The sequence below is a fragment of the Diprion similis genome, chromosome 1, assembly GCF_021155765.1.
Source record: "Diprion similis isolate iyDipSimi1 chromosome 1, iyDipSimi1.1, whole genome shotgun sequence".
In the NCBI taxonomy this organism is placed as follows: Eukaryota; Metazoa; Arthropoda; class Insecta; order Hymenoptera; family Diprionidae; genus Diprion; species Diprion similis.
Genome location: NC_060105.1, coordinates 17,561,092 through 17,579,085, shown reverse-complemented (window position 1 = coordinate 17,579,085; position 17,994 = coordinate 17,561,092). Strand labels below are relative to the sequence as shown.

At 37.6% G+C, this 17,994-nt stretch overlaps 1 protein-coding gene across 1 annotated transcript in view; it reads right to left on the bottom strand.

The window, feature by feature from the left end:
- LOC124415932 overlaps nucleotides 1–17,994 on the bottom strand; it is a 72,980-nt gene that overhangs the window by 22,522 nt on the left and 32,464 nt on the right. Inside the window, exons 3-4 of the mRNA XM_046896689.1 lie at nucleotides 14,117–14,963; nucleotides 11,538–11,833 (exon numbers count right to left, since the gene is read on the bottom strand). Of these exons, the coding sequence (XP_046752645.1) occupies nucleotides 11,538–11,833; nucleotides 14,117–14,963 (1,143 nt within the window). The remainder of the gene's footprint in view (nucleotides 1–11,537; nucleotides 11,834–14,116; nucleotides 14,964–17,994) is intronic.

The following is a 17,994-nucleotide window of genomic DNA, read 5'->3' as shown; positions in this document are numbered from 1 at the left end:
CAGAATTTCCGATGATTGGGGTTACATAACTCCGCCGGGCGGTAAAGGTGCTGCGTGCGTGGAGCGCACCTGGCGGGCGTTTGCAGTACTTGACAGACAGGGTTTGAGCAACTGCAACGGAATGACGACAGCGGTTCGGTTCACGTTAATTGGGTTTGGTACAATACGGTTATCGACCCGGTTGCTAACTATATCGTCACACCTTATGAATATACACAACTATACCTTACACGTAAATGCCAAAATTCATCAAAATGATCGAAACCCGCGGGACCTAACCGGAAAAAACTACTTCTAGCGTCGCAGGGTGGCGAGTGCGATTATGCGGCCGGCTGAAAGAGATATGCACCAGCGAGGCTGATTGTGGGTAATGCGCATAATGATCTGGTACCACACCAAGATTTGATATTCTTCTTCTCCTTCATTATAGTCGTATCCTTCTGGTGGTGCATTATCCACAATTCTTAAATCTCTCTCGGAATCACCACGATGCCAAAAGCGTTTTCGGAACTGCCAAACTTCGTGATCAAAATTAGTCTCACTCGTACCAGATAAGTTCGTTCTCCTCCCTAATCCTACTTCCTGGGTTCTATAGATATATTTGAGTGCAATAATTTTTCTTGTGAGTGCTTGTGCTAACAAAGAAAAGTGAAAAAGTGAAAGACGTGAAATATCATAATGGTGCTGATTTGTACATGTATATTTATTATTATAAATATGATGGAAACGTGTTTTCTTTCTTTCATTCTTTACTTGGCGAAAGGTTCCTGCGCCAGTGGCGTTTTTTCGGAAACCTGGTTATCCCACAACATTTCACTACGAGCAGTATGGTCGCCTCGTAGCTTCACGTCTTTACAAAAAAATAACTCGGGATGCCGCATCCAGATAGTATAGAGATCAGTGTATGGGCTCCTAATGTAAAATCGACTCAGCATAAAAAAAATACTATGATCTTTTCCCCCGCTTTTTCGCACCCCTTATAAGGATAGTCCTTGTACATCTTCAGTCAACGCTGCCAGATAAAAATATTGCTGTGGCACGATCCTACCTATCGATAGAGCTCATTCATTGTAAGCATGCGGAGTCTGTCACTCATTGTCAACATAAAAAGTTCACTGTTCCCTTTCGGCAAAGGTTCGTTGCTTATACCAGCGGCAGATACAGTGTTTTTTTATTTAATAATCAGCCAACTTGTTATTGTACACCTTTTCACATTGTAGTGCTGGAGCTGCCAGCAGCAGAATTGTTTTTAATTTTTTATATTCCACTCATGGATTCAGTTTTTCTTGAAAAAAATACCGATTCTTGTTTGACATTGACGTATCAATCTCGAAGAAAGAAACTTGCTCTTTCGTTATACATATGCGATCACGGTGTCATGTTTCATTATCTTTAGTCCAATTTTGGTAGGTGATAATAATTTGTTTTATACATGAGAAATTTTTCTCAGGTGTAAAAGAGGAGTGAACTCCGTTTGGATCTCACTCGATAGAACACGAGATTAGTTAGATACAGACCCGTGATCGGATACCAAGCATTAAAACGATTTTAAAAAGTCTGATTGGACAAAATTCGATTGAACATGACACATTAATTAAACTCTGATGGACAATGAAATTGAATAAGTGCTCGAATACTAAATGGAAGTGAAAAGTTAGATGTGGACAAGTAATACCAAAGTCCTATTTTTAGACCGATTGTGGAAAACAGAGGCTCTAATATACATATTTTACCGGCAAACGCGTGAAAAGATCTTTTCTTACCACCTATTTTCGATTGGTAAACTACTACTTTATATAGTAAACAGAATCATGCTGAAAAGTCTTTATACAGTAGTTCGGAATAAAAAATTCATCATCTTGCAAATAAAATGGAGCAGGCTCGTAAACTGTTCTTGGTTCGAACGATGCATGCGATGTTTGGACCAAGAAGACTGGAGACCAGAGAGACCGCACTCCTATCCAAGCCCTTAGTTTTAGGTGGGCCAATAGGTATATGGCAGCCGCTCGGCGGCGTTGCTAAGCGCAGAATAATTGCGCAATCTGATACATCGCACGTGTTTTAAGGAAGAGACTTGAATTATTGTGAATTATTTGATTGCGCAGTACCGTGTTGCACAAGTATTGTGACGTTAGCGGCTATGGAGGGTAGAGAGAAGGAGGCTCAACTCGGCTCAATAATATTTTTTTTTCCACTGCAGCATCAGTAACCATCCTATTTCGTGACTTAAAAAATCTGGATACATCGAGTGCATACTACAGACGAAGTTCCCATTCTCCTCAACCCATTTGAAATTGGGACTTCAACATTACTTTTCCACATCTGACAAATTTTGATTTCTATCGAGTGCTCAATTATTTACCTAATTTCTTGGTTTGCCCGAGTTTATTCAATGTTCGGTGTCCAATATGGCCTGGTGTCAAATGGGACTTTTTAAAATCGTACAATTCTGGTGTTATATCTAGTAATGTCTAGTTAATCTAGAGATGATATCTAGAGAATAGTCTAAGAACTCTAATTATACCATGGTTTGTACTTAACTCTCTACCGGTGACTAGAATCGTGTGAATCACAATTTAATTTTGTTCAGCTATTAGCGCAGATCATTGTTCATTGCATATGTTAACTCTCAATGTCTTGGTTGCAAATAATTGGGATCATTAGACTTTTAATTTATATTTCAAAGGTTTCATAGAATGTTTTTCAAAGTTTTAAGTTATCTTGGAAGGACTTGAATCGTATTTGGTGTGACAGCCACAATTCGAAACGTCGCACTTAAATGTTGATGATTAATAGTACCTATAAGCATGAATTTTCGGAGTAGTTTGTTAGATGCAAGTTCTCAAGCTATTGCTTGACAATAATAGATGACCTTATTAGAGTCGAGTCACAACATTCATAAAAATCTGTTGGTGACCTGAAACATGTTTTATTATTATAGATCTAAACTATACTTATGAAAATATTTACTCACGTGAAACTTCTGTATTTGCTTCTTCCAATCGGTGATTACATAAGTTTTGGCAAACCCGCGATTTTGTCACTTTAATTTTTATTGAATCTTTTTCTATTTTGCTTTAATGAGTCAACCACAAGCTCGTAACTATATTTCATATTTACAAGTAATAAGCGTTGTTATTTTACTTTCTCCAATGCAAATTTGTAGACCACTTTCAAGTTTATCACATTGAACTGTTCAAATGTCCAATCTCAAAACTCAACTATTGGAAATGATAACGCTGTTGCAAATTATCATCAGTAATAGCAGAGCGATCTTTTGATGAAAAGTGCAGATGTAAACGTAAATCGAGTTTACAAATAAGGTTTCTAGTGACTATAGTTAAAACATAAATTAATACCAAGAATAGGGAGTTGTTCTATATATATTTGACATAATGTGACGACCTGTTAAGGGTTTGGCGACACTGGTAATACAGGCCAAATCTGCAGGCTAATGTAAGTACCGTGTTTCAAGCATTCTTTATACCGAAACTAGGTTGCATATCCTGGGAACCAGTACTAGAAAAAATACAAGCACTGGCTCAGGCCCGATATTTAACCTTAGTTTACCGATACACAGCCAGCACTGGTTCATGTTTTCACCGCCAGTGCTGGAGCAAAAACACCAGCACCGGCCCAGACCCGGCATTCAAATTTTGTTGGCCAATGCTGAGCTCGCGCTGTACCATATTTCCAGCGCCAATACTAGTAAAATCACTGTCACCGACTTAGTTTCGATATCGTAATGTCGTAATTCGGCGCTGTACCAGCAGAGCTGCGAAATACAAAGTTATGCACAGTTCTCTTTTCATCGATTTTACAACTTTGCCTTCTGTAGATACTTTACAGTAACTTACAGTTGTCTTACAGCCGAGCGTAACTGGACAGATACATAACCTCTCTGTTACATCTTGTGCTGAGTTTGGCTTTTTCAGGGTAGTTTGGTAGTCATATTCTGTTTACGTGGCGTTTGCTACTGCTTCTTTATAATTTCTTGTACTAAAAATATGCCCACTTTTCTCTATAATTTATCAACTGTTGGAAATCTCAATATTTAAACTACAATTTTCGAAGCTGAAAGAGAATTCATATTTAACTTGACATAACCGCAAACTGTTCTTGCGTATTTAAGGTTTCAGTATGATTTATGTGTTGGTAAAGCAAAGGTGAAGCGAAATTGGTTCATTGAGTAACAAATTTTGAGGTCATCGATTATATGAAACATTCGGTTTGCTTAAAACACATGTCTTGTCGAGTGGACTGTGCACTGACTTCGTAACACCAAATTACTGCATAATAAATTGTTTAAAGCATATTGTTTACAGCTGGAGTCTAAACATTGAACGATGACAATAATTCGAAAAAAAATTTATGCCTGAAGCTGACAGCGAAATTCAAAAATACTGCATTGTTGATAAAATTATAACAATGTAACATTAACGCTAATTGCTTACAGTTCAATAGAATCGCATAACGGTCACACAGGGTGAAATTTACTTCAGCTCCAAAAAAGTGATATTCTGTTTCACAATCAGTCATGAGTTCTAAAAATGTGAAAAAAAAATTAACAGGTATTGTTTAAGGATCGCAAAAAAGCTTTTGTAGTTTTCCTAACCAAAATATTTTGTTCAAATATTGTAAAATATCGAGAAATATAAGGTACCAAAGGACTCTGCGAGGAGTTTAAAAAATGTGTGGGGTGGTATTCATACTAAGTGTCCAATTAGGGTTAGTAAGAAAATACCAAAAAGAACATGTTATTCTGAATTCTATTTTAATTAATAAAATCTGCCTATGCATATTCTATTACTATTTTCCATGCAGTTAGGGTAGATTAGTAGCGTGCTGTTTTTAACGTCATCTCTATATATAAAGTATAATATAAAATACTAAAATAAGGGAAGAAAGATATTTTAAACATTAACAATGAAACGCGGCATGAACAAAGAGAATCAATACTCAAATGGCAAAAAACATTATGTTTTGGTTCCACAGGATGATTTTTGTCAACCATCCCAAGGTCAGCAGGTTGCATCTCAGAATGATATAGAATGGTATATTTTTATTCCTGGAATTTGAAATTGCACCGAGAAGTGCTATCACATATGGCCTTAACTTGATGGGTTATGATATGAGCTGGACAAAGTGGTACAGAGTGTACTTCCGCAAGGTACCGGTAACTCATCGGTACCGTGAAAGAAAATCGAGTATCGAATTATTCAAATACCGAAAAGAGTCGGATTATTTTTTTATGTGACCTCGCACTAGTTTTTTGTTATTTGATTTCATTCATTTGACCAATTACGAAAAAAATTAGAATGGTAACACTGAATTCGTCCCTGCAAGATAGTGCGACTTCGACTTCGTTTCCTTTTACTTCTTCAAACTGGACTTTTCGCTTACGTTCCCTCTTCATATCGCGTTCGTAGTCACATGCACCGCTTGTTTCCACAGCTTTCGACTTATACTAATCAAAGTTACCGACTTTCCTTATATCTTCCAGGTATGTTACCAATGACGGATAAAGTTCGGCGATCGTATGAAGTTCGATGTTCACAGATTGCAAACATTTGTCAATTTTATTGAATCTTTCCAAGATGTCATTCCACAGCATGTTCAGGAAACACATTTCCAGAGAGTCAAGTGATTTAAAAAGTCCCGAAGCCTCAGAACGCGTAGATGGTTTTTGACTTGTGTCACTGATGATTATTTGAAGACTTGCCATGATCTCAATCCAGGAGCCACAAAGATTTCGGTAGGCGTCACCTCGTGCAGACCATCTTGTCTGAGAAAGAGTTCTCATGACTGTTGCATTCGATTTTAGTTTTGATACGAAAAATTCCCACATGTGGGTTGAGACCGAGAAAAAATTGTACAATGCTTGCAAAGTACCGCAGAAAGATATAGCAGCTTCACAACACTCAGCTATCAGCAACATGATCCGACAAGATTTAGCAAGTGCGTTGAACATGAGACGAAAACTGCCAAGGGATTCAATTTCTTAATTGTATCTTGACGATCGGAATATACATCCGACATGTTGCTTGCGTTGGCATAAGACTGTTCGCAACTACTGGTGATATCCACATCGTGATTTTTCAACGTCTCGAGAAGTACGTTAGCCAGGTCTTCCATTCTATGTCCACAGTGTATGAATCTCATAAACCTTTTGACAGGACATCCCTCTGCAGATACATATCGTACGATGAATAAAAGCCGATCTACGTGAGAGATGTCACGAGTTGAGTTGACCGAGATGGAAGAATACTTGGCGTGCTTTATCTCAGTCACGATCGTGTTGATGACTTTTTCTGCCATGATTTCGATCATTTCATCGCATATACTGAACGAGAGATATGATGTGGTGCCGCATCCTTTGTTTCTGAGGCGTTTTATGTACACATCCAAAAAGGGATCGAACTCACCCAAAAGCTCTAAGGTTCTATAGTTCTCGTTGTTACTTCATGCAAACCTCTCACGTAAACTTCTAAAAGGCAACCCGCGTACCTCACAACAGCCATATTACGCCACAAAACCTCATGCCAGTCTTATCTCTCTTCTGTTTGAAGAACAAGACTATTGTCAACTCTACCGGTAGTGTTTTTCCTCGCTAAGACCGTCGTACATCCTGACTTGTGATCATCAGAGTTTTCATGTTCCTTCATTCTTTGACCTGCATTTTTCCAGTCGTTGTATCTTTCCTCATTAGGTAGTGTCCCTGATTTTCCAAACATCTTGCGGTCGCACAAAACACGGTACCCTTGCTCTTTGAAAATACTAGCCAAGGCTGAAGTCGTTTATCACTATTGGGCAATGTTCAGCTAAAGAGTGGAAGGGATAGATACCTAGTTATACCTGTATACTGGCGCATTGAAGAAGATAAGTTGGCATTTATATTTTGAACGAAGTATTCGAGTGTTGCATCGTTCCGGATCCACTCGGTAGGATCGTCCCCAACAAATGGAAATGATGGGATTGAAAGGCGTTAATCGGCATCCGATTCAAAACGTTCACCAGAATTTTCTGCAATGACTGCTTGGAGGTTATCAAAATTTAAGTTTTGCGAAATTAGAGGTAGCTCGTCAGAAGCACTTGTTGTTTGGTGGTCATCACTCAAATCGCTGGAAGCTAGTGCACTGGTACTAGGTTTAGAAGAGGCGAAGAACGAGTCCAACTTAAGAACATTCTGAAGAAGCCTATTTTCCTTCTGCAATTTCTTCTTATTTCTTTTACTTTCTCGGAATTCGCTGAGTTTTTTGCTGACGTCAGACATTGGTAACTATTTTTCAATCTGAGGATAATGAGTAATGGTCTAATAGTCACGTGATTTCGCTCAAATAGTTAAAAACAGTTATATAAATGTGAACGTACCTACTCGTGTTGTAACTGTTGTCTCTTTTCTCAGTAGATTCACATAGAAAATAAAATTGTTCAGCCGAAAAATTTTAATTGACACAACTTTTTCGCACACACTTTTGAACTCGTCGCGCGCGAACCTCTCAATAAGACCGCCCAGCCTATAAGAATAGAAAGTGAGACAGAAAGAGCCAGTGAACAAGGAGCGCGTGCATGGTCGGGGTACTTGAATTCCCGGGAAAAATCTTCCCCGCGGCGGTTTTGCGGTCTTATTTCAAGGTCGAACATCTGTTGATGTTGGATATTTTAAGAAATAAATTCGTTTCTAAAAAAAAAAAAAAAAAAAAAAAATTGTATTACACTGCAATTTTTTTTGTACTATAATGTTGTTAATCATTATTTGTTTAATCGATTTCATTCACTTTATTCGTTTAGTTAATTTAATATATTCCGTTGCTTCACTCATTTTGATCGTATTTTTCACTTTGGAAAAAATTTATACAATTTATAAAAACTATAACAATTGTAAAATTATTTTGGGTTGTATTATTATTATTTAGTATTAAAATTTGTTTTGGATTTTGCCGCGATAGAGATAGTGCTATAACACACCAGATACAAATTTTTTTTTCATACACGATGTACGGATGTCTACGAAAAAACGTGATCAATTTCGATTTACCGCCCCCAAAAGTTTTCCGCCCTGCTCTGCCTATTGGTAAATCAGCTCCTGTACACAGGAACAATAAAGTGAATTAATTCATTTATTTTAATGTCCGGTGTCGTATGTCCTCCATGTATACCATTTCGGTAGGCTGAGGCGAATTTCGTCTGGGACGCTCTCTAAATTAGTTCTAAATGACCGAATAAAAATCTCTTCTGCAATAAAGTTTTTTATCCTACCCATAAACGCTCGCGCAAACAGAGTTAACTTCACCATTCGAAATACGTACGGTATTACTCAACTTTCACGATATATTTTATAGCGGGTCTAATAACTGGTGACCAAAATAGTAGCTATGCGGAAATTGTAGACATTGTGTTAACTATTCATTGGAAACATGAACATTATCTATGGAGCAATCTATCGTATATTGTAACATGTCTAGCTATACAGTTGAGAATATATGTTGATAGCCAGCACCAACTTGGCAAAGCAATCACCAACGCCCGGGTCGATGCGACGAACGAACCTAACCTAATCAGGAGATAATCCTTTTTCCTTCGCTGATGTTAGTAGCGGGGACGCATTGGCAATACCAGATCGATCGAATATCGAACTGGATTTTCTGATACATTTACGGATTGACCAGCGCTCAGCAGCAGATGTGTAGCAAAGCGCTCACCTGACTCACCTGACAACGACTTACGAATAGGAGCAGATGTCGAGCAAAGTGCCTACCTGCATGACTCGACTTTGATAATGGGCTGTACTCATCGAGAGTCAGTTCGATAACGTAGATTCGTCTTCGAAAAATTATTATTCGCACTTAGAAAATATCGCGTACCTTGTATTAAAATGACAAAGTCAAAATCTCGAGGTAATGATTTAGAGAAATATTGGTACTTAGTTTGAAAATCAAATTTCCAAGGCAACGAATTGAGAAATCTTTGTAGGGGAGACCGGAGCATGACGGACCCTCTGGGGCACGACGGAACATCCAAAAAATGGTGTCAAAAAAAAATACACATTTTTTTTAATATTGCGACATTATTAGAATTTGTTTTAATGTGCGTTGAATTAAAGTATGCAACATTCTTTTAGGACAAAACAAAATTTTTTTAGAAGAAAGAAAAACAATTATATGTATTTCAGATAAAGGCCATTTCCTCCGGAATACATTTTTTTTGTTACACATATTTGCTAGGATTTAGGATTAAAAGTGTTTAGTTTTAATTTAAACTTGTTTATTTTAATGAATCTTTTGGCGTTATCAGTGCTTGACTCGAACTTATATCTATCTTTACCTCCTAGTCTAACTTATCTGAAGATGATTTTAACTCGGTCAGTAACTGTGAGACTAAGAATATTGATAGACAAATCAATGATTTATTCGGTACGGGGAGAATAAGCGATGCAGAGTTACTAAATAAAAAAAAAATTAAAAATTTGTACAACTTTTGGAGGCGGTTCGTCGTGCCCCGGTCTCCCCTACTTAGTAAAATTTCATAGCATAGAAATCTCGTGGCTTAAACAGAACGAACATTAAGCGTAAAACGTTGATTAGTTTAGTCAATCAATTTAAAATTTAATTTGTATCATTTTTTTTCTTTTATATCAATTTTTCGTTATATCTTTGTTTGTGAAATCTCTTGAAGCCAGAGGGCTAGAATTAAAATTATTTGATTAAAATTTACAGTTAACCAAATTATTTCATTTTTTATTTGACGACACGTTTGATTAATTTCATGAAAATCGAATAGGATCAAGTAGTTACACCAACGGTGAAATACATAAATGTGTGCGGTACTAAGTCATCCGTGTCCGATGACATTTGTTTGATGATCCCGAGTCTGATGCACAGCCACGGCTGACGCCCTGGTCTGTAGCTATAAAAACTCGTACACTATAGCTTAGGCACGAGAGCCACGGTACTCTACTGCCCACTTCTGTGGGGGGATGCGGCGATGGTAGCTAATCTACCCGAATCCGTGAACCACAAATTAGTTAATTAGACAGGGTGTTTTGTATAGGCATAACCTATGATCTTTCTTCCCTATCAAAGGAGGAGATGCGTTTGTTTTTTATCATTTTGAATCGTTCTAATCAAGGGTAAAGACTACTTACACTAGCGAGTTTGCACGAGTCGGTGGCTCTGGCTAAACTGCGAACTTTGCAATATAATATGTATAATAATCACTGCCATTTTTCGACATCCCCGGTAGCGTCTCCAGAAGTCTACAAAAGACTTGTGTGTAGCAAGGGAAGAAATGTGATTAATGATCATCATTTCGCGGTTGCAGTCGTCTTAAGATGTTCAATAGAAACACTCGCATTCGCACAAGGGCCAAGGAATACTGCAGAAAATATTGCCCAGGTGTAGCGTGACCGAATTCAAACTTCAACACGCTAATCCAGCGCCTGAGAGACGTGACAGCACCTGACAGGCGAGGATTTGAACTCAGGTCCTCCTGTTCCGCAGTCTCACACGCTACGCGCTATGCTACTACCGCTACTACGATCGGCGTATTCTACGTCAATTGTACATAATTTTACTCAAACTTTTTCTTCGATTTGAGAGATTTTCACTAATTTACTTGGAACTGAACTTATTTTACGGACTGTCGGAATAGATATGGCTTCAATATTCCATTTTTCCCGGGATGGTCCACGCATGAAGCAATCATAAGCCCCACTTAGTATGGATTATTACGTTACCTAAATTCAACGACCATTATCACACAGTCCTAAGTACGCACAACGTAACAAATTGTTTTACATTACGTAATTAGTATCTGTAAAGGATTATTATACTTGTTGAAGTGAAACTTCTTTGCTGAGGGGCAACAATTTTCGTGCTTTAGAAAAATTAAGACCACGTGAGGGGAATGTCTAGGTACGAGGTGGGGAGACTGGCAGGGGAGCAGAGTGCCTCAGCAGTGATGTAGTCCATACAAGTGCCCGAGCACCAAAAAGGGGTCTAGATTAATTAACAAGAAGTTTCACTTCTATCGTGCATCGACTCCACGCACACAATTTTTTTAAGATCACCGTTATTTAATTATTCAAGTAGATATTACCGTTTTGAAGTTTTATTCTACCTTTTTCCCTACGAAAATTTTTAGACCTCAGGATTTGAGAAGTTGTGATAATCTGCTACGCTGCACTGAAGGAAAAGCTTGAACTATCGATAATAGGGTCACGCTGCGACCCTATTGTTGTTAGTTTTAAATTTTTCCACGCGATAGTCAGCCAGGTGCAGGTTACTTTCGATCCTGATTTTCCATGAGTTACATAAACACATATAAAAATTGTTCTTATCTTAGCCTGGGCTCTTTACTTTCCGGACGATTTCTATCGTAGCTGTGGGATGCCCTTAATGATTCAACAAACATCAAGGAATGATTGGCGATTGTTCGTTCTGTATTACGCGCGTTCTGTTTGATCGGACTTCACCACAGCCGTTCGTAAGCTGACAGAAGTAATAATGAATAAGTTAAACATATAAAACTCAGCTTACACTAGGAGTGGTATTCCCTTGAGTTGATGGCTGAATTGGAATATCATCTTGAAAATAGTGATCGTTCCGATTAGGCGATGAACTGGTGGCAAAGTCAAGCAGACGATGGTTTGGACTCTCCGGGGTTGACAGATCATTCGGCAATGTTGGCAAGCACGTTGAGGCGCTTCGGCGATGAGTAGATATGCTGCAATGCTCGTAGTTACGGTAGCATCCCGGGCCAGTCTGCGCAGGACCTCGTCCACACGCGGATTCGCCTTCCGTGCTGTTCCCATCTATTCCCGACATGTTCTGACCTAAAACACCAGTCGGAATGATGCCTTAGCCTATCATACATCAAAGAACAATTTCATACCGAGTCGTTGAAGATGTGAGCAACTATTCTTTAATATGACCTCGAGATTTGATTCAATCCTGTGAAAAGCTTTGCAGGTAGAAATTGGATTGATTGGTCGTTTTACTTAAGTCTCACCATGAGCTAAACTCTAGTTAAGATCATGTAGTACTCCTACCTTTACCGACCGAGCAAACTAACCCTTTTTCTTCCTACCTATACCAAATGAACAAACGAACGGAAAGGGTTGAAATTTCGACGATGCATCGCTCTTTCGTAGCGGAATTCAGCAAAGTTATTCATATCCCGAAAGTCGTAAATAAAATTGTGTGGCTTATTGATACGTGTTACTATTCTCACATTTCCCGTATTTCAGGGGCATAGCTGAGATACTTGGCGCAATTTTGCAAAGAATAAGGAGTGAGATGAGCCATCGTGAGACTTTTTTCATACAATATGGAGGCATTCGGACGAGAACTAGAAATCACAATAATTTCGTAAATAAAGGATGCTTTTACGAAACTGTTGTAATTCCTAGTTCTCGTCTTGACATCTCAATATTGCATGAAAATAGTCTTACGATGGCTCATTTTACTCCTTATTCTTTCCAGATTGGTGCAAACTATCTCAGCTATGCACTTTTTGCCCCCGAAATACTGGAAATGTGGGAATAGCAACACGTGTCAATAAATCACACATTTTTTTGAAGATTTTCGGCATGCGAAGTACTTTCCTAAATTCCGCTACAAAAGAGCGATGGACCGTTGAAATTTGAACCCTTCCGTTCGTTTGTTTATTTGATATACGTAGGAAGAAAAAGGGTTAGTTTGCTCGGTCGGTAAAGGTAGGAGTACTACATGATTTAAGACCAGCCGAAGTTGGAAACGGTGATTCAATATTATGCATAGTATACCTAAAAATTTGTAAACAAATATGAGGCTAATGATAGGAAAATGTGGCAGAGTAAGTGTTCGAAGAAATATGGTATCATAAATGTAAGGGATCTGTCGGAAATATCAAATTCACTGCAATGGTAAGTTGGTTTAATTGCATTCATCGATTAATCATCGAATTCCATTGATACCCTTAGCAGTTGTGAGCTAGGCATTAAAATCGTCATTTTTGATTTATATAATCGTCAGTTTGACTGGAGGGGACGTGGGGAATTGTACAATGGTTAAAAAAGCTAGTGGGGCTGATTAAGAAAACTAGCATAATGTATTTTGTTAATTTGATTACGCGTTAATTTAAAATGTAAGTATGTATAGCCGGTTGTCCTTCATGTAGGCGTGGAAAAAAATCGGTATTCCACCTAAGATTGAAATCGACACTCAGGTAAAGCATTTGCACATTCTGGCAAATAAAATTGACAACAACAGCAATTATACCTTATCCTCGTTCACTGTAAAACAAACGATAAATGAATTGCGCCTTAATAAACTCAACAGTTGAGCATACATGTAGGAATAGTATTTTTTGTCAATGAGATTCTCTGAAATACACGGTTTATCATTTTGTTCCTCTAGAAATACTCATTTCCGAAATTATTTGGTATCTCTAAATTCACAGCGTACTCTCTCTCTCTCTCTCTCTCTTTCTCTCTCTCTCTCTCTCTCTTTAATTACTGCAAATGCTCGTCATTATTTAAAATACATTTACACTTAAAATATTTTACATCCGTTGACAATGGCCAGTCATAGATGATCTTATAACTTGATTCTTTATCACGATGAGAAATTGTTCACGTGAATTAGGATGCTCTTGTGACATGACAAAATCGAAAATCTCCTGCACGGACTACATTTCTCAAACGTTGTGACTGCGACTCAAGCATTCGTACATGTTTATGCCAAGTGCGCGAAAATATTATAATTTGCTGAATTTGTGTTGCACAACGCAAGTCAACTAAAGTATACAATCGGGTATTATGCGGAAAAAATATTTTGGAGAAAAAGATAACGTAAGAAATTTTTGAAGATTGATATAACGCAGAAAATGAACGATCAATAAATCCAACAAATATACGTTCTGAGTATACTAAAATCATGAAAGTTGTGCTTAGTAATAATGGTACGCAAGCAGAAGCTGCAGGGGCAATGAACATGTGTGAGAGAACAGTGCGGTTGTTATGATGAAAAACAAGATATTTCGTAAAGCAATGCATCCATTTGAACAGTTACCGTGATATCTCGTTAAATGATGAGTGACTTTTTGGTAAATTGAACAGTGAGTGAACACTTCTTACCCGTATCAGCGATGACGTCGATGAGATCTATACTCTTAGCGAAGGCGTCCCTCAGGTTGATGTGGTGGAAGGAAACAATGCTTCCTTCTCGCTTCGCCCTCTCCAAAGCCTCTCGGCGCTTCAGTGCTTTTTCGCGTCTCATCTGATTCTTGTAGAACTCGGCAAAATTATTGACGATAATTGGAATGGGTAACGCAATTACCAGGACACCACATATACAACACACACTTCCAATCACTTTGCCGAGGGGAGTAGTTGGGTAAATATCTCCATAGCCTACAGTTGTCATGGTGATTCCTGCCCACCAAAATGTCTCGGGAATGCTTATGAATTTAGTTCCAGGTTCTTCCTTTTCAGCAAAATAAGCGAGACTTGAGAATATCAAGACGCCCATTGCGAGAAATAGCATCAACAGGCCGAGCTCTTTGTATGAATTACGTAACGTAAAGCCCAAGCTTTGGAGCCCGGTGGAATGGCGTGCAAGCTTCAGTATCCTCAAAATGCGCATTATACGAAATATCTGAACTACACGACGCACATCCTGGAATTGGTCCGTTGCGTTCTTGTTTGTTTCGACGAGGAATAGAGACACGAAGTAAGGAAGTATTGCGAGAAGGTCTATTACGTTTAGGCCTCCCTTAAAGAACTTCCACTTGTCTGGGGAGGCACTGAACCTAAGTACATACTCAAGTGTAAACCAAGTGATGCAAACCGCTTCCACCATAGCAAGTTGTGGATTGTCTTGAAAGTTTCCTTTTTCGTCATTCACTTGCATACTAGGAATGGTGTTGAGAGTTAATGCGATGGTTGATAGCACAATAAAGAGTATTGATATCACAGCTATCACCTGCAATTTCAAGTAACCCAAATCGATCACTCATCTCTAAACACAGTTCATCAAGTCTATTAAAATAACATTGACATATTATTTATATGTGCCTTCCAGTTTTAATTCTCGCTCCGCTATTTTTCATTGACTGGTGTAACATGGGCATTTCATAACATAAGCTCGAAGGATAAGAGGAACCTTGTATATTTATGTTCATAAAATAACGTATCCCTGAATAAATGGTACCAAAGGTAGTTTAGTAAAAAAAAAAAAAAAAAGCTAATTGTCGAGGAAATATATTTGAACATTTTCGTTGTATGCATATAAATTTATTAATCTTTTGACAGCAGAATGCGAGGAAAAGATACTTCTGTCATGTTTTCTATTCGACCTGAGTGTTCTGTTATTACACAATTGTAAATTACTATTCGCGTCACGAAATTTCAGCGGAATATCAATATATACAATTTGTTAAAGCGAGGCAATTGTAAGGTTTCAAAGAATACTCGACTTATGCATGAAACTGAACCGATTACATTTCAACAATAGTTGTGTCCGAAGCAGAAATTTCTAAGAACCCACTAGGGCCATTTTACAGTGCGAAATATGATGCAAAGTTGCAATTCCAAGTTGTGAGAAACACTGAAATAACATCTTTTCCGAAATTGGATCTATTTCTGAAAAAATATACAATAGATTCAGGTTTTAGATAGTTAAAAAAGAAAGCCATCTCTGAAAAACATACAAAATACATTTTCTTAATCTTATTCATGATGAATTTTTAGGCAAGGCTTTGTCTTTGGTATGACACAAATTATTGATATTCTGGAAATTTTGATGATCGTCTCTAGTTTTATTTTTTCTAGCACGCCAAAAACTAGTAAAGTACAGAAAATTACAGGTTTTTTAGTCAAAATCAGCGACGTTCTACCAAAATGTACCGTGAACTTTTACCAAGCCATTTGATTAGTGTTGCAAGGAAATTTTCGATGAAACGTGATTACCCTGAAATTTCAAGAGATATGGAGTGGACTATTATATGGGACGAATTAAAAGAATCAATTTTGCTTCTGGAGACGTTGATCTTTCAAGAAACAAGCATAAGCGTACCGATAAATTTTTCGGATCAAATTCCCAATAATTGAAACTTTGTTGAAGGGGTCATGGTTCTTCAATTCCGGTATGCGCCATTTTATACGATGTAAAATAATATTACACATCTAAAGATCGCCAAGAATCAGCGTAGAGCCGAAATAAAGTGACAAGTGTGTCTACCGGCTGCCATATTGATTTTACGGCAAACTCTAAACCCACTTGGTAAATATTGTAGAGAACAATATTTTCTACAAGAGTGTAAATCGAAAATTGTCGGATTCTATTTTATGCCAAACATTTTTGTAAAACGAATAATTTTTGTATCGTATATTCAATAAATAATTTCTCATTTTCGATATAACAAAAAGAAATAGGTACGGTTAGTTCATAAAAAGAATCTTCGATGAAACTGGTAATATTTTTATTTCCTTTAGAAATAAGTCTAACCAAAAATTCCTTATACAAATTATTATATTATGGTAAGATGCGACTCTTAAATAAAAATTTGATATTATCGAAATATCTGCTTGGTTATTAACAGATCGTTGCGTCCATGGAAATCTTTTTAGGAGTTAGAATCAAACAATGTTGAAATCTGATTAGTGTCATAAAAAGACGTTTTCTCGCTCGTCGGTGCATTTATTCAGAAAATTTAGATTATAATTATAAAAATAACATAATACTGTAGATGCCAGTACGAAAAACACTGTAAAGAGGTAAAATCTGTATACGTGCATGTGGCGCAGCAGCTGCGTGTATAAAGTAAAATAATGAAATCAATAATAATAAATTAGGATCGAATTAAAATCAGAAGAAATACAAACGTCAAATAGCGGTATACACCATCACAATTAATCGTAGATACCACACATTCCACTCGAACGCAATTTAAGCGCACCGCGATAAAAACTGTGTAGGTATACAGTTCTGCACATGTATTCTGGTTTCAACATGCGAATTATTTTGCATTAACTGAAGGTACTTTCCCATTGAATAATTTTAAGTTCATTTGCTTGCCAGTTTCATATGTGTATGTATTCTTGGTGGAAATTTCCTTCAATATGCTCCAAAGTACTAACTGATCGATGGCCAGAGTTTTGTCTCAGATTCTACTGACACTCCTAAGAGTGTTTCTTTGGCCTAAAGTATGAAGCTTCTGAAGTGTAGTTCCATCTGTTGGGTCTAGATTAATAATATATCGGTTGTCGAAATTTATAGATCAGATTGTATTATGGCTCCGAAATATTAATATTTTAAACAAATTACAAGACAGGATCTGTTTATTAGAGCATTCCACTAATTGAACTGCTAGTTAATCAATTTTAAACGGATTGAAAAACGGCCTAACTGATAAAACTATACTGCAAAACCTCCATATTTTGAAGTGAAGAAACACCCTTAAAAGTTTCAGCAGAACCCATGTTAAACTGGTGGATAAAAGCCCATAAGGCTGGCAGTCTTCATACCTGTATCTTTCGTCAACGCCACGTGCAAGAGCACCAATCGGAATCAAGTTTCGTAAGTGACTAACAATTTTTTACATATTGCATACGATGTACCCATCGAGTGATTTGAGAATTTGGTCCCAAGCTGCAACACATGCTACTTATGTGGGCAAGTGTTCCAAATCCTTTTCCAAGCGAAGTCCATAAATTATATTTTCCGCCTCGTTCTCAAGATTACAAGCAGTATCGATTTTGTAGCTGGAAAGTGTCACATTTCAGAATTTGAACACTTGAGATGGGGGTTCGCAGTTACTCCGGACGGATTTAGTTCATCATAACGTTCTTTGTGCTTTGTAGCGTCATAAGTTCAATCATAACCCTCGTTATACTTACAAGTTGGTAGTTTTGTTAAAAATATGGTAAAATCGGAGAGAAAACGTAGAATACATCAGGAGAAAGAGGAGCTGGGTAGCCTGATGGAGAATGTCAAGAGAACGGAGAAACTATTG